Source organism: Strix aluco, chromosome 4 (assembly GCF_031877795.1).
Source record: "Strix aluco isolate bStrAlu1 chromosome 4, bStrAlu1.hap1, whole genome shotgun sequence".
In the NCBI taxonomy this organism is placed as follows: domain Eukaryota; kingdom Metazoa; phylum Chordata; class Aves; order Strigiformes; family Strigidae; genus Strix; species Strix aluco.
In genome coordinates this window covers 40,522,969-40,549,211 of record NC_133934.1, presented here as the reverse complement: position 1 = coordinate 40,549,211, position 26,243 = coordinate 40,522,969, and the positions used below count along the sequence as shown (strand labels likewise).

At 36.1% G+C, this 26,243-nt stretch overlaps 1 protein-coding gene across 1 annotated transcript in view; it reads right to left on the bottom strand.

Annotated features, from left to right (window-relative positions):
* GPM6A (glycoprotein M6A) overlaps positions 1–26,071 on the bottom strand; it is a 126,714-nt gene extending 100,643 nt beyond the window's left edge. The window contains exon 1 of the mRNA XM_074822790.1: positions 25,519–26,071. Coding sequence (XP_074678891.1) covers positions 25,519–25,555 — 37 coding nt within the window. The 5' untranslated portion in view covers positions 25,556–26,071. The remainder of the gene's footprint in view (positions 1–25,518) is intronic.
* Positions 26,072–26,243: the final 172 nt, after the last annotated feature.

Sequence of the window (26,243 nt, the reverse complement as noted above, 5' to 3'; positions counted from 1 at the left end):
AGACCTCTGGAAATGAAATAAAAGAATCTTGAGAAGTTCAGTGACTGCACAAGAGATTATATTAATTTTTTTCTTCCAGTGTTGGGTGATTTGTCACAATCTAGATCTGACTGAACAAAAAGCAGAATAATTGGTAGAGTTTGTTTAGATTGGAAAAAAACAAAGTGCTCTTTTTTTCCTCATCAGCATTTGACATGCTTCTAGACAAAACTATCTTCAAACTGCTCATTTTAAACAACCCAGGGAAACATAAATTTAAGAATACACAATGGACAATGAAACTGACAGTCTATGGATTTTATCTCCTTTTTTGTGCCCCCTCCCAAAAATGCCCCAAATAAAAAAACAGTAAATGAAGAGTGTCAGCTAGTACCATACATAAGAATTCCAACACATGTGCAATTCTGCTTACTTATAGATTCATGGAACACAGCACTTTATCAGTTGCTTCTCTATGGGGAGTTGTGGAAGAGGCGGGGAGAGAACGGTAAGTCAGAACAAGATCTAAAGCAGCTATGAAATATTTATCTTTCTTCTGTCATACATTAGAACAACTAGATCCAACTAATGTATAATGTATTCAATCCCCCCAAACTAAAATAATATCCACTTATGAACAAAGCCATAATATATAGCATCGATTGCTGTGCATTGCTTCATTTTATTTGTAAGTTTGCATTTCTATCCCCACCACCACCACTGAAAGACAATACACACATTAAAAAAACAGGGAAGAATCCACTGTCTGTTTCAGCATCCAAGCGATTTTTCCTCCCTGCCCTCCAGTGCCACAATTTGAGTGCGGCAGGCCGGGAGCCCGCTCTGCGCATGTTTGCTGGACCACTGTGGTTGCCTTGCCAACGAGCAGGGACAACGTGGGGCTTGCATCAGGCATTTCAATGCAGTGACCCAATTACTGTCTGTCAACAAATTCACTGGGACAATAGCGAGTGTAACACATTACAGAGATTAAATCCCAGAGACTGAACTACAAAGATGTCTGGAACAAAATCTCAGTCAGTCTGAAAGGCCAGAACACTATAAACAGAGTTAGCTGTACGATGTTTTAATCCTCCAATGCATTTGTTGATTTCAAGGAGAAATTTCTACCATAATAATCTGCATTCATTATTTATGTATTTACTTTTTTTAACTACGTTCACAAACTTAAGTCAATATTGCTGTAAGAGTAATGGGAAATAAATATCTTTTGTATATTGCATTCTTGGCTAGAACTGGGCAGAATTAAAACATAAAAACATTCTTCCAAGCTGTAAGAATGTATTGGTTAATTTAGAATATATTTGTACAGATGGCCACCTTAGGAGCAAATCATTAAAAAAACCCCAGAGATTTCTGTAAACCAGTTAGACCATGGATTTATATTTGAAAATGAACTATGTGCAGGGTAGTTACAGGTTTCCCATGCTGTTCTGCCCCTTCACAAATATATTATCACAGGCATGCTCAAAAAGCCTCCCCCGCTTCATTTCCTTCTGTTTTTTTCATTCTCTACAAATAGATTATTCCAATATAAATAATTTTCTTAGAGACTGGCAATTATCAAGAGAACTAAATATACATAATGGCATATTACCAAATGCAAAAATATATATTTAATATATATTTACCTACATTATTTAGTTTCTTAGCAATATTACCCTGTCACTTTAAGTGAAAGCCAACAATTTTTTTTAAAGGCATGTGTCACCAGTTACCAAATGGAATTATCTGAGGAACCATGCAGAGAGCAAAAAATAGCTGCAGCCTTCTGCAGTATCTGTAGAACAGGCTATTTTTTAAACCACTGAGGGTTTATTTATATGTTTACTCGTAATATTGTGTATATGTGTATTAGTTGCTTGGCTATAAGAATCCATACTGAAGCAATTTTGTATTACTAAAATTTTAGGACTGTTTCTCCACTACCTGCCTCCAGCAGAAATACCTTTCTGATTAACACATAAGAATGGGTATCACTTCACATCTTGAAACTGATGTTTCCAAACCCGATGTGGCTTACAGACACCCATAGTGTCTGTATAACACACTTTTTATTTAAAACTTATTGTCAGGGTCTGGGGGGAATACTACTGTTCCTTATGCTCGCCTGAGATCACTGATACCACACAAACTTAAAGGTGATAACTTTATTCTAGAAAATTCAGCATCAGTAAGTGGTAAAAATTGCAATTCTAGATTATACATAATATCCCTGAAGTACTGTCTAATAGTTCAGCTAACTTATAGAGATGGTGAACCACACACAACCTTTCACTTCCAGCCACCTTTCCCAAGCACATTCTTTATATCCCACACTACTGAGCATTTGGTCCTTCCTCTGGGCTCCTCTAGCTTTGTTTTTTTCCCAAAATTAAATCCCAAATCTGTCATATCTTCAAAGTGCTCCCTAGGCCCATGCTACTATGCCATGTAAAGGTAACATAAGGGCTCTCCCTTCTAGCTCCCAGGAGGATTATCTATGTTTATAATCTTGCCTTGTTCCCTTCACAGCAAATTCATCTCTATTTGTTGTTCAAAAATATTAGAACATTATAAAACCACATACATTATAAATACTTCACATAATACATATTTTATCAAATTCATAATCTCTCATTCTTCACAGATATCACATACCAGTAATACAGATACACACTTGTGTTGATTTGCTGTTTCCACTCTTTTCCCCTCTTCCTTACACTCCATTTCTCTCAGACATAGGGACTTCCATCATTATGCCAATGTTTTCCAACGTAAAACACTGTTATTTACAAATTTTTCAAAATCTATTATTAAGGATGAAATTGGCTATGCACTATGTCCCTTTAGGCTGCAATCTTTAAAGTTACAGCCAAAAAACCTCTCAGTATTCCAAAGTGAAGTTAAAAGAAAATATAGCAAGCTTTTCTTTATACAACTTTAGGATCTCTTTTAGGCTTTACAGGAGGGACTTGAAAATGTCAATAGGATAGGCATAATCTCAGAGGTGTGCTCTTTGAAGCATTCCTAAAAATTCCCTCAGATTTAGTCCATGAAATCTGTGGTACACACACAAACAGGAGAGATTTGCTGTGTCTGTAAACAAATGCTGTCAGGAGTCCATGTCAGCTGGGGTACAGCATAGCTTCTCATGCATCTCTGTGAAATAAGACACTAGTATTATCCTGAACTGACTGCATCATGTGCAAAGCCTATGGTGCCCTGGTGAAGAAGGAGTATCTACTGGTTTACAAAACGCTTACCGTGATTTCCAATTCTTGGCAATTCTGTAAGAATTTGCACAGCCTGGTCTGTTCTTGATTGCAGGACATATGAAGCCTCAAGTTCCACCCCCCCACCCCCCACCAAGATCATCTGCTTTGCATCTGCCAGTGACTAAAAGGTGCCTAAGGTTTCTCCTCAACATATCCTTAAATGAGAATCATTGTGAGAGAATGATTTCAGAGGTTTTGTTTCCATGGAAATGGAGATTTCCAAATATCATTTGGCATCAATGTCCACAGGAGCACTTTAGAGGGGAAGAAAGTACTACTTCAGCTTTCTCTCTACTTCTCAAACCACATCTGGAAAGGAAAAAAAAAAAATCAGACTCTACTGTCTGCTTTCACTGTTAGGTAGCCCTCCCCTCCCCTACACAAGTCTGGCCTCTCTTCTTAGTTAGCAGCTTAGGGAAAACTTCCAGCAGATCCAGTCCAAAGCCTCCTATCTCCATGTGAAACAGCACTAAAATACTTTCAACAGTAACAAATGCTTCCTTGACACTGTGATGCATTTCCCAAAGCCAAACACTGAAGGCAGTAAAAATGAGGTAATTCACTCATTTGTACTAGAAGAGCATTTTATGATTGATTGCACATGCTGCACTCAGCTTTTGGCAAGTATCACCAAAGAACAGCTTTAGCAGTGGACTATACTTAAGAGTTACTGCTCAAAGCAAAGCAATGTTTTTATAAAAATTAATGTGCACATCCTATGCAGCACTGCAAGGTAGCTAGTGATACAGGGCTAAGAGTTCATGGGAACTCTTCAGCTAGAAGCAGACATAGCATTTTCTGTCTCTCTTCTGTTGTTGCCTGGGGAAAATGCTAAAGTCCTCGAGGCTTCCTCTCTGGCTAAAGTCTCCGTGCCAATGCCACCCCCGACACAGCTTTGTACAGATCCAGCGTAACTGCTACAGAAACGCCTTCTAGCTAAAAAGTAATTCTGGTTTTCTTCTCTTGGCTTCTTGCATCGATAGCAAATAGCAGGAGTAAAATACCATGTAGATATATCACATCCCTTAGACACAGAATAAAAGATGGAGACGCTCCTGTCCTAACAACTCCCTTTCTACACTAAACACTCCCAATCCATCTAGTTACTTCATTTGCAATCCACTGACAACTCCAGCAGCTACCCAGCCTCCCACTCCATGTAATGTGCTACAGCCTTGACAGTCTCTGACCCATCAGATATACTTCACTTTCCAGCTGCTGCAAGCGAAGGTCTTCATTGAACTGATACAATGACCTAGCATTATATACTCAGTCTCTAACTATCCACGGCATTTTACAACACCCCTAGACACAGGGCCTCTCAACTACATATTCTGAGTAGCTCTGTTATTACCTGCTTTAGAGCCAGAAAATCCATCAATCAAGTGACAGGAACAGCTAAAGGACAGTTCTCACACAAGCAGCAGCTTCAGTAGGGTCACAAGCCTCGCTATCATAAAATAATTAACTGTTAAAGACTACATTAATTGTCATAAACTGTAAAGACCAAAAATCAGGCCCTCATATGCCACTTAAAAGAAGTTTGGGGGTTTTGGGTGGTTCTTTGTCTGTTTTGGAGTTGTTTTTTGTTTGGTTGTTTGGGGGTTTTTTGTTGTTGGTGGTTTTTTTTTGTTTGGGGGTTGGTTTTGTTCTTTGTATTGGTTTGGGGTTTTTTGGGGGGTGGGGTGGGGGGTTTTAAAGGTTCTTCTATTCTTTAATTCATCTTCTGGTTCCTGAGCCTTTAGAATGCATTCACTTCACTACATTTTTAAGATGTTTCATTCATTTATGACATTGATATTATTTTCATTATTTTTATTTAATCCCTATTATTTAGGCCTCGAAAATTTTGAAAATATAAGCAGATATACCATACAACTCCAGGCAGCAGCCACCTTAGGTATTGCATAGCTGCTCAAAATTCCCTCATGATGAAAGTCCTCTTCACTCTTTTGTTGTTCTTTTGTTCTCTAGTGGCAATGAATAACGATAATAATTTATTTCTTCCAGACTAGTTGAACCCCAGATCTACTTGGCTTTGCTGAACAGTGGAGCATGAGAAAGCTACACTTTCCATTTTCCTCTTTCCTAATTTCACCTGGCGAGGAACACCAACATACAACTGTGTAGATCTACCCATGCTGCTAGCACAGGAAATCTTATTGGTCTGTTTTATATCATGACTCTGAAATACAGCGGCCTAATGGTTGCTTCACAACAAAAGCAGATATTCTACAAAATGCATTTTTTCCTCAAAATATTTTCTTGAAGTTCTGTTCATGATCATTTATAGAAATTAGTTTGTTCCACAGAACTGAGAAAACCAAACTGTTCTGCAAGATGTTATACACGCTACTTTTCTGGCAAATACAGTATAGTTACATTGAGAAAGTACAATAGTTATTGCACAGCTAGTACAACCTACCACGTATTATAGCTCAAGATTGAAAGCTCACATGTTACATTCATCTTCTGAGCACCTTTTAGCGCTACTTCACCTGCCTCTACCCAGGACTCAGAAAAGCACTTTTCATGACTAAGCTCATCTGCGATATATTTACTGCCTCTTCCAGCAATACATCTGTCTCCCAGGAATAGCAGTATTCACTTACGGACATATAGTTTTCTATGCATGTCACAAATATAAAGAAAGCACTACACTTATGTATGGAAAACATCAAGCAAAAAAGGATAAAACTTTCAGTCTTCCCAAGAAACTGCCATTAGATAGAATTTTGAAAAGAATGAGTTTTTTCCAAAATTTTCATATTCATAAACGCTATTTCATAGGTTTTTATCAAATTTGTACAAAATTAATGAAGAGCTTTCCTTCGAATACTACTCACTTGAAAAAAAAAAAAAAAGGAAATATTCAATTTCCCCTTTCCTTCTTCCTTTCCCACTCCCTTCACACACACACACACCCCCCTGCATTTCTAGCGGAATCAAGTACTCAGTTTTATAACATTTCAGGATACTGACATTTAAAAATCTATTGTAATCTATAGGTATAAAAACTCTGGCCACTTTAAGGAAATGTTTACATTATACTCTAAGATGTTGCATATATGGCTAAAAAAGCTGACTTCGTAGAGCTAAAGTTTTTTTTGCAGGAAAACAGTCCCAATAAAGAGAAAAATCAAAAAAGTCAGTAAAACAGTCCTCTTTGTATAGTGTATGTGACATGTAATATAACTGATTGATGAATATCACTTCCTTACTGAAAGTCATCTAGCCTGACCTGATAACTTACATGTGGTTCCACTGTTTGTGAGCAATGAACCATTCCAAGGTCACAGCAATGACACCTTTTTGCTTGCTCTTGGTAATCTACCTTTGAGTCACAGCAACTTCTTTGCACTTTCTGGCTATGTACAGGATTTAAACAGGCCTGATCCTTCTACAGTCACCAAGGTACTAATTCAAAGAGCTCATCCAAAAGTGATTGGATCAAAGTTCAGATAATCACTACAAGCAGTGACAAATGTACTGATATATTATGACTACTGCACATTCAGGTATTAAATTATAATAAAAACTGAGCCATTCAGGGGTTTGGGGGGGAGGCTTGTTATTTTTTTTTCTGCCCATCATGCAAGGAAACAAATGGTTATTCTCTAAATAAAAAAATTACTAAACAAAGAAAATTTGCAGTCCTCATAACACAGTGGTAAGAGAGAAGTTTCAATTCCTTTGCTGAAGGGCTGGGGAAGTCACTTCCCAGAGACACTCTTTAAGACAAATGACTTAGCCTCAGAAACAAAGCCATACAGCTTCCCCCACTTCCCACCCCTCCAGCCACCTGAGATGCACCTTTAAAAAGTATTTTTTTGTTCTCCAAAGCATAAGGAAATAATAGCAGTTGTGACAGGACTCACGTACACAATGTGAAAACTATGTTTCCTCAGGGATGCAGTACATGGGGCGGTACCTCAATGGACTGACTTCTTAGCATTATCATTAATCTTCTCTAGCGACCTTACCCTGCTATTACAATTCTTGACTGGATGTTGAAGAAAAAGTTCCATCCACTTTTCGTCAGCCCACATACTAGACAGCCTAACTTCAAAGACCTCTATGTCTTACACTTCATCTGTTTAATCTGTAATAAATACTTCCTTCTTATTTTTATATCTAGGGAAGTTTATAATAGTTTGACATTGCTTTCAGTCACTCTAATCATGACATTTGTTGTCTGCAGTCAGACCCCAAGGAAGGCAGAATTGCTCTTCATTGTTATTTAGCAAGTTAGCAGCAAAGGCTAGGTCCATCATGTGCTTTGACCCTAAAACTAAAATACCAGATCCTGAGGGCTACTCTTATTTACCACAGAAAACAAAAAAACCCCAGCATTTCAAGTTATTTAGAAGCATGCAAATGAAAATGAGGATAGGGTATGTGGATGATGCAAGTGTCACCAGCACTGTCAGAGCCTCCATATGACCCATATCCTATTGATAGGATATGTTATATATGTAATTTTAAGAATAACTTTTCTTTGAAGTCAAAGGCCAGAAATTTGCTTTAGTAATGCAACTACTGAGGTTTTGTTCATATCACATGATTTCAGGAGCTGCTATTTAAGAGGACTTCAAACTTGCAACAAAGTGAGAGGCATGCAGAAGGCTGCCTATTTCAACAATCTAAGCATCCATCTTGTTAGCAGAGAGCACTGTTAAAGAAAGATCTATAAACAACATTTTAAAAAGGTAGCTTAAGTAGCAGAAATAAATCTTGCTATAACAGTGCAGAGCTTACCACAGTGTATTCTTTGCACTAAGATAAATTAGATGGTGGTAGTGCTTATAGTTCTGGGTAGAGACTGGATGCACTGTGACATATGATGGGACCACATCCGATACACCACTGGGGAAGATACTCAGAGTCCCTTTGCATGGACAGTACACAAAATGTATTCAAAGAAAGCAGATACATGTAAGAAACAGTCTTTTGAGTATATTTCTATTAAGAGTTAGGTCTGCTAATCTCCTTCCATGCGTCAGCCTGAAGTTTTCCTTGTATTTCAAGTTATATTCCATCATGTGCTGTTAATACAAAGTCCATGTTTTCTGCTGCCAAAGACAGAACAAACTTTTTCATCATTTCATTAGCTGAAATGTTGTTGTCACCTTCCTAAAAAAAAAAAAAAAAAAAATAGCCGTTCATCTGAAGAAAATGCATTTTGGTTGGTTTTTTGTGGGTTTGTTTTGTTTTGTTTTTTTAAACAGGCAAGCAAATACAGGCTAATTTGTCACGGTTGGCTATTCTGTAAAATGAGTAAAAAGAGACACTGATCCCTAGCAGCATCATATCTGTCCTGAACTTTTCATATCACATATCTATTATCACTAAGAAATCCAGTTCTTTTGAAAGGGCTGAAGTTAACAACTTTCTGAACTGTTCCTTCCTTTGGCATACTGCACAGACATCCACCATATGTATATCACAGCATTCTGCCTTAGATTATGTCACTGCTAAAAATCAAAGGTCTGTCACTCTTCATTTTAACAACACATGCCATATGCATCATGATTGCAACTCCTTTAGTTTTGCTCATTTAAATAAAATATTTTGTTAGAAACTAAAGTGGGACAGGCAAGAGACATCAATTACCCTGTATTCGACCTATAATAGCAAAGAACATTTAATAGCTGCAATGATTTATTTATTTACAGATCAGTAAATATTCCCTGGCATACTTTGTCTTTCTTTAGTATCTGGAGGCCTCAGCTAAGAAGAAATTCCCATTGTAGAAATGTAAAGACTATGACCTACTAAAGCAATAAACATGTCATAGAATGGGTGGAAGAAATGAAATCTTATGTATGTCCTATATGGCTTTTCACAGATGGGAAGTCAAGACACAGTGAGTTACAGTAAGATTTTTCAAGAGCACAAACAATTTTGTAGTCATTTCTGTAGGTCAAATTGAAATACGTAAACGATGTAGATAATCAGTCTCAGATCTTTCATATCTCAGTCCAGAATCTTAAATGATATCCCAATAATTTTCATAAAACATTATCTCTAAAACAGTAACTTATAAATTACTGGCTGCAAGAAGAGCTTACTTTTTAATCTGATAATATAACTTTTGATACCTTCACTATTTCATAACAATTTCATTCCTTGGAATTACCAAGCATGATGGAAATTATTGCTATTACACATTTCCTTTTTTTAACCATGTGCTCTTACTGAGAATTCATATATTGGGGAAAGGTCCAATGTTTGTACCTACTGAAGCTGTGCACTACTGGAACTACCTTGTGAAGGTCTTAGATGGGATTTTTGTTTTGTAGGGTTTACCCTATTTATTGAAAGGCAGTTGTGGGTATTTAGTAAAGTTGTTATAATAAAGCAGCTGTTTTTACAACCAGTTTATCCAATTAAGTGTTCTACCTCACCGAGCCAAGGGGTATGGCGTATGTGCATTAAGAAATTTATTTCATATCCCCCACAGGTTTTCTTTCACCCACATTAACATTTTTATGTTTCTGTTGCAGAAGTTTCATAACTCTGTTTCACAAATTGAAAACTATCTTCTCAGTACTGCTTTCTTTAAGTGGTAAAACAGATTAAGATGAGTTGTTAGAGCTCACTAACATCAAAATAATCTTACTAATTTTGGCTGTATATTCCACCTCTCATTTACAAAAAGTGAGAAGGTTTCCCAAGTATATATTGAATACAGATGATCCAACTTCTTATTTTCATTGTACATTTTCATTACAATGGCAAATATTCTGGCTATCTACCCACATTAATAGCTCATATAAAACAAGCAACTGAACAAAAGCACATTGTTCTGTGAGGAATAAGCCTGAATGATTTTTTTTTTTCCTATATCCATTTGAAATAGTCTTGAAAATACTTATAATTGTATGGATTTTTGAAGTTTCTTTCGAATCCAATTAGAAAACTCAAAAATAGCACAGTATTGTTGCTTACCTAACGCCAAGATCAGCTGTAATTAAAGTTGTAAGTCTTCAACTGGAAGATTTTACCAGAGGCTATTTGTATTAATAGATACTCCAAAGACTGTGTACTTACTACAAAATCATTAAAATTTATAGCATTCCCAGTCTTCTCTGTCTTGGTAACATATTATGTCTTTGAACTGGACAAAATTAGACTCATCACTTATCTTTTTGATGGCAACAAATTATTCAGACCAAATCAGCTGTGGTCCTCAGTGCACTAACTGTACCAAAAAAATGACCACTATCAGGAAAGCAAGTTTATAATAACTAGGGAGAAGAAACATAAAGAGCAATTAAGCACGCAGAATGATGCTCTGGGCTAAACAATCTGAGCTGATAAACCCTGAACCAATGTCAGGAGCACAGCCTACTAGGGTATGTCTTTGACATTCTGGCCCACCGGATGCTTTTCTCCTTCTACAAAGAAGCAGGATGGATTTCATTCATTTCCAAGTTGTGCAGTTTACCAGCATGGAAACATAAGAGTGGCATGGAGATAACAAGCCAAAAGACAGTATTGCACTAGCTGATAGCTCAGAAGAAATGAAAGCATAGCTGATAGCAACAAAATAAACAAGGCTTATACTTCTGCACTACCCTGATACTGAGGAACCTGTGAAGTTTCATTTAAAGTCCTTTTTCCTTTATATTTGTCCTTAAATAAGACTAGTATTGAAATAGCAGAAACCAATATTTTAAAGTTGAAAGAAACTGTCTTGAGACATTGTATTTTTCCACTATGAAAAACATCTCTGGAACTAGAGACTGTTAAGAGGTTTTTGTTAATAATATGGTTATTACTACTTTTAATATTCATACCTATTTTTGAACTTCCCTGCACTGCTAATAAGCAAGGCCTGCTGAATACATCTGCAAGCTGAGTAACTGAGATACATAGCACTTATTACACCATAGCCATTGAGTATGTAAAAAGACTTAACTGATACCAGCTCCAAATAGATACTACGTAACTAGCTCCATAAACCACCTTTAAAAATTCCTAAAATGTCAGACATTAGAGCAGACATTTATCCTCTACATAGATATAAAAGCCCAATTCTGCCTCTGTTGAAAACCTTAGATTTACAATGGCTTTGTTGGAATGTACAAGAAATATAGGACTGGATAACAGAAATGTGGGTATTTTATTAGTCATAAGATTCTGCACCGACATGAGTATTTGTCAAGAATTATGTCATAGAGAAATCTAGTTTCAGTTTTAAAGCAAATGATCACATATTCTGAAATGAGAGCACCCTGAATTAGTCATTTCCATTAAAACTCTGAAGTAGAATTGCCTAGCAACCAAGAAAATTAATTCAGAGATTAAAATAAACACTGTGACACTGACAGAGCAACTGCTATTCTATCCCAACAACCATAAAGACACTCAGAAAAGAGGCTAGCGTTTCCTTATTTTTTCTTAACAAAGGAAAAACAAACAATTTCATAAAATGAGTCATAATGGACAAAGAATAAAAACAAACAGTCAAAGCAACTGCATAAAGCAAATGCATATAATTGCCCTCTTTTTATATAACATCATTAAAATGAAAAATATAGAAAGTTTTTGCATATTCTGACAATAGTGAAAAAATTGCTGTGAAGGTTTCTAACATGCTTTCCCACATACAAAGAGCAAATTTGTTTCATTACATTCACTCCATGCAAGTATTTTACATTTTAGTACTTATTAGCTTAGTTTATTACAGAATTTATGACCATGCATACTAGAAAAAACTCTGCAGCATTATTATCCACTACTACCCCTAGTCAAATTATTCCTGATCACATTTCTGTAGGGAAGCTTTTAAATTATAGAGCTTATCACACTGAGATTGTTATGGGAAAAAAAAGGTAACAGATTAAGGACAGTAAGGATGACTGCAATAATTTAGTTTAATGACTGCTACTCTTATATTGCTTGTTACATCTGGGCCATTGTGTAATTCATTGTCCCTGAAGGACTCCAAAAGCCTAGTAAAATTATCCCTTTAGAATAAAACAACCACATTCCGTAGTAATATTGAAGTCTATCACCTTGCCAGAATATTAGATGTGAGGAATGATTACAGATCAGCGACTCCTGAGTGGCAGTATGTTCAAACCTCTAGTAGTAGACAGTCCATCTTTCCAGCTTCAGGTGCAGAGTTTGTACACACTCAAAAAAATGATCAGGAATTATGAGGGCAAGAACAACCAAAGGAGAAAAATAAGATCCCAGCAGATATCACAAGATTTAGCAACTGCAGCAGCTCCAACAAATCTAGTTGAGTTTACATTAAAAGATAATAATAAAAATAAAACAGTATGAGAAATAAATCAAGACAGACAAGTAGGAATAACTGTGCTTTAGAAGGTAACTCCCCAGGCATGGACATAACTGTTCTATCAGGAAAGAAGAGTATATTTCAACTCTTTACTTGTGTATAATATTCACAAAACACACCCACAGCTAGCTACAAGTACTTTAGTCTTGAAATCTGCATATTCCAATCACATTCAAGAAAGGCAGAGGCGCCTGAACTGGATTTTAGAAGTTAAGGCTGTCATTAAATATTTAATAAATTACATCTTTTCATCTTCTAGAGGGGGATATGACAGGTAATAATGGAAGGATATCTGCTGGAGGCATGGGCAATACAGATGGTATGGGCATGTGTAACAGATCAGAATGAAGAAAATATTAACAGCAAAAGTTCCCCATATGCAAACACATCCATAAAGCTGATAAAAGACCCCAAATGTCCATAACAGGTTCCCCTGTGTCTTAAATATTTGATGACTGTACCAGATGGGGAGGGGGGAGAAAAATATCTTGTCTGAACCATTAGCATAAACACAGCTAACCTAAAAGACCTACTCACCACTAGGTTATAATTATTCCAGTGTTTTCACTAGTGAGCAATGTTCATAAATCTAGAATAATTTTGAAAGATGACATCTTTGAGAAACAGTAGCCTCCATATGCCGTTGAAGAGCTGAAATAAATTTACATTATATTTTCTGGCCTTTGTGCCACATACCATGGCTGTGGTTGTAGTATACATGTTTTACTAGACTCTTATGGTAGTCACAGTGATAAGCACCTTATTTGATTAATTTTATCTGTATGATAGAATGGTAATATAAAACTAGAAGGTACTCCTGCAAACTCTACACATAGCTGGCAATAGTATCTTTTTTCCCTTTAAGAGTTTAAACAGCACAGTTTATATGGCAAAAATCTCAGAAACACATACCTGTTTTCTGTGTTCACACTAGGCATGGTCAGAGTCCAGAACCTTGTAACAGACCATCAGTTCAGAAGGATTTATCAAATTTCTACTCCAGTCTATCCCACAAAACACAGGCAACTAACCAACATGTTGTTTCAAACCTGCATTAAAAGACCAAAAGTCTCACCTATAGTTTATTACAAGAGGACTGCAAGAAGGATAACACCAGTGTTAGTCCTTGCACTAGCAGCAGGAAATTAATGAAATTAAAATCCCAGATAATCTTAGAAAGCAGACCATGACCATGTTGCAGAGAAAAGGTAAAAAGGTCACTAGTAGCTCGCCTTGGGGAAAATTCCATCTGCAGAGCACATTTGATTATCAGCTTGGCTTAAGCATATGAACAAGACACACTAGCAAAATATTTCAATACCACTAGAAGGTCCAGTACACCCTGCCCAAGAGTGAATCCAAATTCCAGTAATTCAAAGGAAAAACACAAGCAAAAATCCTTAAAAATTAGAACAGCCAAGAAGAAAATGATAATTTCTTGGAGCCTGCAGACAGCCACAAGAGACATCAAAGCGTATTAATCTACTGTAATACCATGCAAAACAAACAGAAAAACCCCAGCTGATAAAGAAACTCCATTCAATCTTCCTTCCAGTTTTCTCTTCTCAGACCCTATTAAATTGCATCATCATATCCTCTCACAGATTTCCTGCCAAAAACCCAACAGCTACATGCAGATTACTCCTCAGCATTGTTAGGTCTTAATCTTAAAGACCGTGCATATGCTTCCTTTTTGCTTCTGTGAATAATGTGAATAATTGGTATAAAACCAATGGCATTACTCACAGTGCATGACATCAGATACATACACATGTCTTTGCAGGATCAGCGCCTTGGTCATTGATTTTCCAGATTTTGAAGTTACTTGTGTCTGTAATTTTAGAAGCATTATATTACCCCAAAATCAAGGTCAATATATGCATTTACAAGCAAATTACACTCTTTTCTACATTGGTGGGTAGTGTGAATGAAAGTGGTCCTTAATAGTCTACTAGGACTATGAATTTTCCAGCAAAAGGGAAGTATTGTGTAGCAAATATAGCAGAAGTTTTATGGCTCGGAGGAGTCGATCTCGGGCTAATTATGAACACTTGGAAAACAAGATACTGTTTCATTTTGATGTAGTTCAGCCATCTGGTTAAGTAACATGGCAGTAAGATGATTTGAATAGCATGAGAATCGCAAAGAGAATCTGCAGGTGTTTACAAGGAACTGCAACTTACTACTAAGAGAAAAGGCAGGGAAGAAAGCATGTTTATGCTTATTATGCTTATGTTAAAAGTCTATGTTGACCAGAAGTAGTGGTCAACCTCTCAGTAAGAAATTAGAAGACTGAGAAAGTGTGTTAAGACAATTGTACTGCTATATTGAAGCATCACAAAAAATAGCAAAAGCATTTTATATACCTAACAGGTATATAAAGTTCATGAGAAAGTAAATCACTGTATTTGTGTCATTCATGTAGAAATGCAAGTATAGGAGTGGCTTATCAACAAGTCATGAACGAAGGCAAACCATAAGCATTTCACACTAAAGCTACTCAAGTTTAAAAATCAACAGTACAACATTCAATAATATAAAATTGAATACCTTTATGAACAACACAGTGGCCAGTAGTCAATGATGTCTTTCTCAAGGCTGTTTCAGACATTTGCTTTCATCCTCAGTTATGCATATTGAGTTGTTATTTACAATTACTTAGCAACCTACAACCCCCATAAGTACATGCTCTTTATTGGTTTATAACCTTCATGAAAAACACTATCCTTTAAAAGTTTATAAGTTCTTTTGTGCCACATGCAGAATTCAAAATGTTATTGATTTTACCATTATCAGTAAAAATAAAAATCGGTTCATGGACATCTGCTCAATTAAGTTTTTTTACAATGGACTAATCCAACAGCCAGAGAGGTTGAATCTGGGCTTACTACATCCAGTAGCAGTTAATGCAACCCCTTTCTTATACTGCAGCTACCTGACCTGTTTAACATTGTACTCAGGTAGGGCACAGAAGCATCTGTCATGTCCCAGTGACAGCAGCCCTTGCAGCTGAGTTGTTGCCCACCTCATCCACTGAAAAGGGAACATATCAAATGTAAGCATCCCAGAGATGAGATTCAACCTCCAAGTTGCACCATGAACATGGAAAATAAATTATGCAGAAAAATGTAGTTGGAAATATAATCTTCACGGTAGAGGTCACAGAACAAGCAGGCCAGTAAAGAGCAAGAAGTTGCTGAGTATAAATCACTTTGTACTTATGACATGAGGACATAATATGGTATTTAACTGGTAAAAAGCAAGAATTAATTTACTGAAAAGGTTAAGGTAACTTTAGCTTGTCTATTGCCATTCACTAACAGGGAAGGTAGTTCTCCATTGACTGACTTCACAGCTAGTTAGGTAACTCACAAATGCTCCCTCAAGTAAGATCAAGAATATGCCTCCCTCTAGAACAAATGTCCTTCTACCTCTCTAATAAGCAAATGTTAATTCTCCTGTACTTTGTAAGAAAGGGTAGATGCTCTGTTTTATATTACTTGAACTGTGTATTTAATTCTTCTTATGCAATAGGAACACCTCAGAATTTGTAGTTCCTAGTAGTATTACCAAAGGCTTATCACAAACCACAACAACATATAAAAATAATGCAGAGAGGGCTCTACCAGTAGGTTATGTACAGCTGTCTTTGGCAGCATGCCTAGAATGCCATGAAAGTCAAGGTGTTCCATAAATTCCCACATTATATTCTCAGGCCATTTGGACTTTATGGGTCAAAATGTAAGACTTGAATTTTCCCAGAAGACCAAGGAGATGATGAAGTAAAACCTGAAATATGGGAGGCTTACTAATCTCTGGAGTATACTTCTATAAGCTAACAAAGAGACTGCAAGTTTCTCTGGGGCTTTATATGCCACCATAATATCTAGAGTCTGGGCATTTATGTTTTTTTCAAAAGATATAAGAAAGAAAACCACCCCAAACTACTAACATTTAGTAATGTGAAATGTTAAAGAACAGTCTTAAGAGCTAGGACTTATTTACTGATAGAACAGGAACAACAGAACTAGCAACAGTACTAACTTTTCCATGGCCTTACACCTCTAGTGCCGACTTGAAGGATTTACCCTCAGCAGCCTACACAATGTCTTGACCACCACAGACCAGATTATCCTTGTCATACTGGAGAAACTTACCACAGCACCAGCTTCTGCATGCAGATTCTGGCCTGTAAGTATTAAGAAGTCCCAAAGCATTCAAGGTCCTGCTAGTAACTTGCACTATATCAGAGCAAAAGATCTTTTGACGGTCAAGAGTTTGAAGTGAGATGTGTAATAGAAGGGTAAAAGAGATGGGGAGCAAACAGTTCGGCAGATCGAAGTAGAACACAACAGGATGTATGTGTTGGCTTTCTTCTGGAGAGGCGAGGATCACAGCTCTGTGCCATCCAGGCATAGGAATGAATACCTGGCTTGGATAGGTTCCTCATCTACCCCCTGAGATACCAATCAAAACCGTGACACCAGAAGCTCCGGATCTACTCTTGTATAAAAACATGTAACCCTAAGTTCTTAGCTATGGCCAAACATGTCACCACTTGAGAGCTGCAAAGAGACACCCCAAGCTCTTCCCATGGTTGTTTTCTAAAGGCTTTTGAATAGAATCAAAGTTATGCCAGCTGCTTACTATTACATACAGCTTAATAGAGTAAGAGAAGATGTGGTGGGAAATCAGGGGGTGGCAGGCTTTGATGAATTACATAAAGAAAGCTAAGCTGATTCACCAGTAGTAGAGGGTGCCACTATACTGTGGAGCCTCCCACACTGGCTACATCACCTTGCTAGGCAAGGGTACGCAGTACTAGCTTCCTTCACCAAACTAGGCTAGCAGGTCAACTGTGATAACTCTTTTCCATGTATGCGAAGTGATATACTTTCCTTTTCCAACTAAGGGAAACTCCCTATTTCTCATCGCTTTAAAATAAAACCAGATTTGGTCTCCCTCTTTCCGTCACCTCTGCATAACTTCAAAATAGTTAGAAACTGCCCAGAGTTACAATATTATCATAGTAATATTACCACAGTAATATTACGATATTACCATAGTAGCCATGAACATAGTATGGCTGCTGTTTTACTTGGGGGGAAAAAAAATGTGTTTAAGTTACATGTTCATTATTTTTAAAAGATAATCTGAATCTATGCTTCTAATAGCTTTTTGTGTAAAACTTCTCAAATGTTTTATTTACCAACATTAATCTGAAAATATCAATCTAGTATTATTCTTTTCAGATTACTTGTTGTTTTGTTGGGTTTTAAGTTGACAATTATTGAACTTTGTATCATTATATCAACACAATATGAGATTTTAATTTCTTTTTCTTGGGAGATTAAAATGTAAAGATTTGGAGGCCATTTAAAAACACTCTACCTTAAAACACATTTTATTTCTAAAGAAACTCCTAAAATTTCCATCAAGGCCCTCTATAGGTCTTGTCTGAAAGACCAAATGTTAGTATCTGTCATTCTTTTAACTCTAATATTGTCTTCCTCTATTTCCATATCAATTTCAAACTTCTGAACCCCTCCAAAGGTCTTTCATATTATATTGTTTATTCCTTTCTTCTTTTCATCATATTGCCTCTCCTTCAGTGTCTGTCAGCACAATCATCTCTATTTATTCCCACTGTGCCTTAATGCAAAGCAATCCCTGATTGATCACTTCACTATGCTATTATACTCTCTTCCTTCAAATTCCTCCATAATGTCCAATTTTACCTATATAAAATAACGCTGCTGCAGATTGAGAAGTAGGATGTGACCAGCTATGACTTAATAAACATGCAGCACTTGTCATCTTATATTACATGTTCCCAGAAGAAATTAAAAAATGCTGTACAATTTCATTTCCATGCCTTTCAGATGCTAAAAAGAAAGTGCTTCCACAGAAAAATGAAAAGCAGGACAGCAGTCACAGTGAGCTACTTTTTTTTTTTTTTTTTTTTTAGGAAGACAAAGAAAAACTAAACACACTCTTGAGGTACAAATGGGAAGATACTGACAAGTGAGGAAAGCTTACTGGAACTACAGATACTACATTTTACTTGAGTTTTATTTACACTCTGGCAGTAGCACCTTCCTGCAAATCTCATATGCCAAAAGTGAAGGAAATCCACCTTTTGCTGGTCTAGTTTTATACCACAACTGCAGCAAATGCACTGCTCCCCTCACATCACTATTAACAAGAGATCTTTTTGTTAAAATTGATACTAAATTTATTGTGATATTCATTTTCTGTACAGTTGTATTGTTATCACTACTGAAAAAAACCCACAAAACCTCTCACTATGTGAGCCAAATAAAAATTCTTCAGAAACTCTTCAAGTGCAAATATCAGAGGTATTGTAAATGTAAAGAGAAGAGTAATCCTTGTACTTAGTAGTAGTTGGTGATATTTTAGCAACTGTTATTTAGAACAATGTTGCCCCAGGTGGCTGCAGTATAAATTTTGGGAGGACTACTGAAGTCCTACATGATGACTAGTAAGAAGAAGATTAAAATATTAAAGGGGAAAAAAAAAAAAAAGAAAATTTCACCTTCTTAAGATTAGTGCATTGTAGTATGAGAGTTGGCATGGACAAGTTAACAGAATACTTAAGCCACTTTTTGTGTCAGTGGCCTTCCTTCATAAGGCCCTAGAGCATATGTGTACAAAAATTCACAGTTCCAATAGTTAATCTCTATTTAGTGTTTATCTTTGACCCTCACAATTTTGATGCTCTGAGTTTGATCTCTCTGCTGAGAAAATGACAAGACTTATTTCTCATTCCTTACACACTGGAACTGAAGTCTCTAATTCCCTGTGCCCCCAAGCAAAAGATTTGTGACAACACGTCAGTGTGGGACTTGCTGGTCTATCTCAGAAATCAGTCATGTGATAAGATAGCAGCAGGAATTATGCATTTCAGTCACATGAATTGCCCAAAAATTATTCTGAAATAGAATTGTCAAAAAGAATATTAACTGACAAAATATTTGATATAAGATCAATATTCACCTTTGCCTTTTTTACATTCTGATTTTCAATGGCCATCAGGTGCTTATGTGCTTTATGCTTTTTATAAAATCATACACAGTGTCTACAATCTGAAACAGAACAGCCCAGAAATGTGGGTTTTTTTCTTATCTTCTTCTTAATGCTCCATATAAAACTACTAGGAGGAAAGAGCATATTCTCACCTGTTTATAAAGGGAGAATTAACAGTTCAAAACTATTGCATTGTGAAAGAAAACGCCATCATGTGAGGCCAGCAGCATTCCATTCATTCTTCCATCTTGAATTTTAGTGTAGTAGCAGGCAATTCAAATAGGTTAAAAATTGCATTGCCAAAATTGTTTAAGGTGCTTATCAGAAATGAATGCATAGTCACAATATGAAAATGAATAATTTTTTGATATTAGATATATCGATCCCTCAATCCTTCTCCATAAGGAGCCTCAGCACTAAGCTGAATCAAATTTAATTTTCCTATATCTGCAGTATTGTTTTATCATTACTGAACGCTTATTTTTTCAGAGTAATTAGAAATCCAAAATACCCCTTTTCCCCCAAAGTGAGCCTTTACTTTCACAAACTATAGAAAAAGCTTTTCATGAATCTATATTGTTTCTTGATACAGTATTTTTTCACGAATTAATATAAATTAAAAATTTTAAATATATTAACTCTTTTTTCTAAGCATTTACATCTCTTCCTTATGAAAGATCTTATTTCTAAAATAGCTTATTTATGAACTTGACATACGAGTGTCAAAATTACCATGAAGACTTAAATTCTCACACATTGAATTGAGGATGCCATCTGCCTTAGAGCAGCTGGAATACTTTTTACCCTGTAAGAATATGTATAAAAGTATAATTAGGTCCTATTAATACTGGATTTTCATGCCTATGACTTGTACGGTTAAGCCTGTAAGAAATACAAAGTTTTCTACTATTAACAAAGATATTTCAATGTTAAAGATTAAATAAGTAAGCAAGACTAGATTTTTTTTACATCATTATTTGTGAATGAAAGCCTAATGTATTGAATAATATATATTCAAATTTCAGCTCTGGAACTCACTGTTCTTAATGTAAGAATATTAAGAAAGGTAGTCTGTAGTTACTACATAAAGGAGAACATCTTACAATTTTAGAACAATTAACTTCAAATTCATATTGAATGTTACTGCATTTTTCTTTAATAAACCTTATTGATTAACTACTAAGGAGTATTAAGCAGGAATACTCCTATAGTGAGGTATTGTATGAAGAATATCAGCAAGAAAATGTCTGCTACTTCCTATTTGTAAGGCCAGATTTTCAACTGTTTCCAAATTACTCACAAAACTGACTATTTCAGGTGTCCTATAAGACCAGACAAAGTACTAACAACATAAAAAGGATCTAACAGAAGGCGCAAGCACACGGTGTGGCATTTATGTTAAAGAACAGAAAATAACTCCTTGGCTTTATTTACAAGTATAGTCACCCAGCAAAATCAGTGCAAAATATTGAGATTTGCTCTTTTTTATTTTAACCAACTTGCTAAAAATAGTCAAATGAAAAACTGGACAACTGTTCTCTTTTAGAGGTAAATAAAAAGATTTAGAAGACTAACTTGCAAAGGATGTCAGTAATGTTTTGAGTATTTAGCTGTTGTTTTATTTCTTAATATGACATAAAAATCATCACTTTCATCTAGTCTAAAGTATGCTACTAACTTAGAGTCTGCCATTTTCCAAAAAGTACTGAAGTAACAGGAAGTAATTCAGCCTCTCATGGCTGAAGAAGCAGAGGCTGCATGTACATATTACTGGTAGCATCCTAGACTCCTTAACTTTCTTCTAAAACTCTGCTTAAAGCTCTCCTTTACTGGCATGCTGTGGTTCAAACAAAAAACTTTTGATAATAGGCTGCAGATCCACTTAAATCACTAATGCAGACCAAATAGTAAATCATTATTTATTTTCTAGTATTCAACCATTTCCTGTCACTTTTTTTTTTTTTTTTTTTTTTGCTATCCTACTGGTGAAACCTGATCTATGTTTGTTAGGTATCCTATGGCCAAGAAAGCTTAAGTAAAATTAGCTCTTCCTCATGTTTGCTGCTGTACAAACACAGATGCTCCATCCATTCCTAAGAGTTTATTTTACAAAGGAATTCAAACTACAAAATGAAGTTATGGATGAACTATAAAAAAGGCACATCCATCTTCAATTTAGTGCAAGTGCTCTAAGTATGTCTTGCTGTGATAAAGAATGTTTCTTTTTTCCAGAATAGATACGTTGTGAGAATAATCCTAAACTCCACTGTACCAAGTCCCACACAATGCAAAAAAATTACAGTGCTTGCCCTCTGTAAAGCTTTCTATTGGGCCAAATGACTGAGGTTGGGAACATCGTTGCAATCTTAGTGCTTTCATGGAGGGAAGATCTGTTCTGCAGTAACTGGACTGATACCTTTTTCCACATAGCAAAACTAATGGTTTGACGTCATTGTCTTTCAAACACTGGTAGTTGAGACCTACCACTGACACATGCAAATTTATACATGAGGTTTTCAAAATTAGCATGCATCCCTAAAGACATCAGTGAAACTTCTGCTTTTAAGTGGAGCTGATCATTTTTGAAAAATAAACCAGTCAAATAAATTACAGGTTTTAGTTATCCTGGGTTCTCCAGACAGCAAATTTGCAGTCAAAGCTCTTAGCATGTTACAGTTCTGGGCATGCAGCATAATGTCACTATTATGGAAATCATGAACAAGTTGATATTTCTGAGATGTTATGACTTTTTACTTTGTTAGAATATATTTTAGTGTTCACATGTAGCTAATGTTTCAGGCAGACTTTCTACACACTTTCAGTTCTTGGACAGCTACAGACAGCTGTGTAGCAAATACCTTTGAAACGTCCCCCCCAACCTGTACTGGCCTGCAAGCAAAGGGTGAAGAAATAAAGGGTGGGGGGGCACCCAGGTCTTCTAATACCTTGAATCAGAAAATGAATGAATACAAATTGTTCTTGGTTTCAATTTTTACAGCTTTACCTATGAAAACTGCTAGACAACAGCATTATTTCAATTTACTATATTAAGGGTACTGATGCCAAGAAAAAACACACTTTCCAAGGCCAACAGAAAGAAAATATCGGGGGGTGGGGGGTGGGGTGGGGGGGGGTGCGTGCAGGGAAGATGTCCATTTCTGTTTTCCGATCATTACTTTGATTAGTTTCTAGTAATTCATTATTTTCAGAAAACATGTAATATATCTCCCTGCTCACAGTTTTCCCAGATACAACCATAAACTGTTAGACACTAGAATGCACAGATACTGTGTAAGGCAGAAGATCACTATTTGGAACAATTATGGTAAGAATTATGTTTGCACTTATCAATATCTTATTGCATAAAATTCTCTAAAATAACAAGACTTCAAATCTGCAAGCATCTTATTGGAGCTTTCATCGTATTTATGAAATGCATCGCATTTATGAAATGCATCAGTATAAAACTATTCACTTCCATCATGGCTGCTAGGAAGACGTAATGCTGTTCAGTGGGAGGTTCAAAGCATCTGCTGTGAAGAGCACAGGAGTTGATAATCAGTGACAATTTATACTCCAATTGATTTTGTAGAAAGCAGAGGAGAAAGAAAGAAAAAAACAGTTCCACTCAAGATGTCAGGAGGACAAAAATTAGAATATATGAATTACAATTAAAGTTCCTGGGACACCACAGTTAGAAAAACTAGTCCAGATGCCCTCGAACTATACTATGGATATCAGTTAAACACATAATAGATAAATCACACTAAATGAAAGCAAAAAAAACAGAAACTATGAAAGAGAAGTATCATCATACTAATAACAGTCAGTATTTTTGAAGTGCAAAGTGCAAACCTTAAAGAGATCCATGATTTCATAATAATCCCTATACTTCAATATCTGCATTCAAGCATCCCCAAAGATTCAAAAAAGAAAATATTTTTCATTTTCCTCCTGAATTGCTAGTTTTCTTTTAACTCTAAATACATTTTAAAAGTTGTCATAATCCAAAGTGGGAACACGACAGGTTCGCAGGTAGGGTCACAGCAACTAAGCAACATCCCCTTCCACACCAAGGAAAAATACATATAATTTGTGAGCTCTTAACATTCTCCTGACACTGTGATGACAGCTGGGTACCACTAAAGGGAAAAAAAGCTGAACACATGGCATTGTAAATGGGGGGTGGGGGGTAAGTAGTGTTAGCTGTTGTAATCACACTATTAATCACACCATTTTGAGTGGCTATTGGTCATTCAAGTCCTTATCATATGAACAATGAGGACAGTTTATCAATAACATGTTCTCTTAATATACAAAATGATTCACTTCTTTCTCTGATTTTTTTCCTCTCTGATTTTGAATTTCACACTGTTTCTTCAGGCAATCTCATTCAGTAACAATGAAGTATTTTGATTCAGTGCTCAAACAGTTCAATTCACTTGTTTCAAGAAGGAAAAAAATGCATTTCAGACTTAAAAAAAACCCATGTAAATATAAAGCACACTAAATAATTTGAACCATACAATAAAAGTACTGATTTTACCTTCAGGAAAAAAAAATGAAAAACAAAAAACAAAACCCTGAACTGTCTTGTACTTTCCATTATTTCTGCCATTTGCAAATAATAAAATTCAACTGAAGAAACTGCTGAAATCAACCAGATACTAATCTATGTATCTATAAACATAAGTATGTATACACACAGAGGGGGACATATATCCTCCTTTAGTGTTCTCATGACTATCTACTGTGCATCTAGATCAAGTCAAGATCATAAACAATTCAGAGCTGTATTCTGTCTAAATGGGTCACTTATAATGAGAAAGCATGACATTTACATGTAGAAAGCAGATTGATCAGGGAGTGGAAAAATCAGAATATGGCCTCAGCGCAGAAAAATATGGCTTTTTATATTAAATAATTTGGCAAGTTCCTAAATCCTCCTCAAACATGGAATTGAATTCAAAATAAATTCAAAATGAAAAGTATACATGATTTTACATGGCAAATATTCACTAGGATTACCGTTTGTGCTTGCAGTAAAGTAAAATGAAAAACCTTGGTTCCTTTCACTACTAAAACGTTGTTTGTATGGAATAAAACAAGTGAAAAGACAAAACCCACTGAATTTCTCAGATTCACAAATTAATAATCTGCAATAATTTTAAATTGCACCTTTAAGTGTTAACACATCCCATAATGTTGTTATTTTTAACTTGACCAGAAACAGTGGAACAGAAATGCTCTGAACATGCTGTATACATCTTGCTAAAGCAATTTCAGCTGCAATGTGCAAAATTCATTTCAGTAAAATGCAAATCTGTGCAATGCAAATATTAGAACTATAGCAAGTCTGCTTCAACACATTGCAAAACAAAAGTGAAAAAAAGGCAGAGGGAAATTTCAATACTGCCTAAATATATACAAAATATACCCCATGTCTTTGTTCAGCCTGGACTATGATTCAAGGTGTAAATATTGGCTATATTGTTAGATATCCAACTACAACCAGCTCCAAATATTGTGTGAGTAGCTCACTCTTAGTTCACACTAGACTCCCTTGACCCAGCTAGACAAGCGTGAAAACATGAAATAAATGAAGGTTAACAAAGACTGGGCTGGGAAGCAGGCTGCATTAAATGCTTGCAATATTATTAGTATAGATGTAAAATTCGCTATTTAGATTCTTTTAATACTAGATATCAGATGACAGTCACTATTATTAATACTAGGTGCTATTGCAGAGACACAAATGAAGTAAACAGTACAAAAAAAAAGAATCTTTCCCCATCTGCCACATAAGGATATCCACTAACCTTACAGCATGCTGCTAAAGCAAATAAGGAACTGCAAAAATAATTATCTCCTTGCAAAGAGAAAGCAATTTTATCACAATACCTTTCTGTGTTTGTCCCTCTTCCATATTCTCTTCCATGGCTACCTTTCTTCACTAGAAACAGCTACAGAGAATTAATCAAAAGCTTCAGTCAGATGTAGGAAAAAGTGTGGATTTTTTTTTCCCTGGGAAGCTCCAACAGCAGAGGCTTAGGCAAGTCCTCAGAGCTTAGCTAAGGCTCCCTCACGCTCCTTGTTTGCTTGGAGACAGGCTGTCAAGTGTAATTTCATTCAAATTACTCTTCCGTGAAGATTATCAATTTTTCTTCTCAAAGCTGCCCATTGTGTACCACTGTAAGCAGGTATTCAAATGAACAGCCTGTGAATTTTGGGGGGAAATTTGGTCTGCGCCCTTATGGCAATGACACCGATTCATAAGCCTCACTTTGCATATAAAATGGAGAAAAGAAATTGAGGTTTGTGTTGAAATTTGTGTTTTAAATTGGAAACAGGCTGTACTGAAAACAGATGGAGGGGTGTCCTCCTAACGGGAAGCAGACCACCAACCCATAATTCCCCCTATTTGCTACTGAAGTGGGAAAGCCCAGATGCCTGTGGGTTCTTTATGCTGTATTACTTGTCTTTCTCTCTCTCTCTCTCTCTCTCTCCCCCCTGCCTGCCTCTCCCCCTCCTCCTGTATCAGCACATTTAAGAATAATATGACTCTTCATTTCCCTCCTTCTCATATATCTATATCATCTGGAACTAACAACAAATATACACTATTA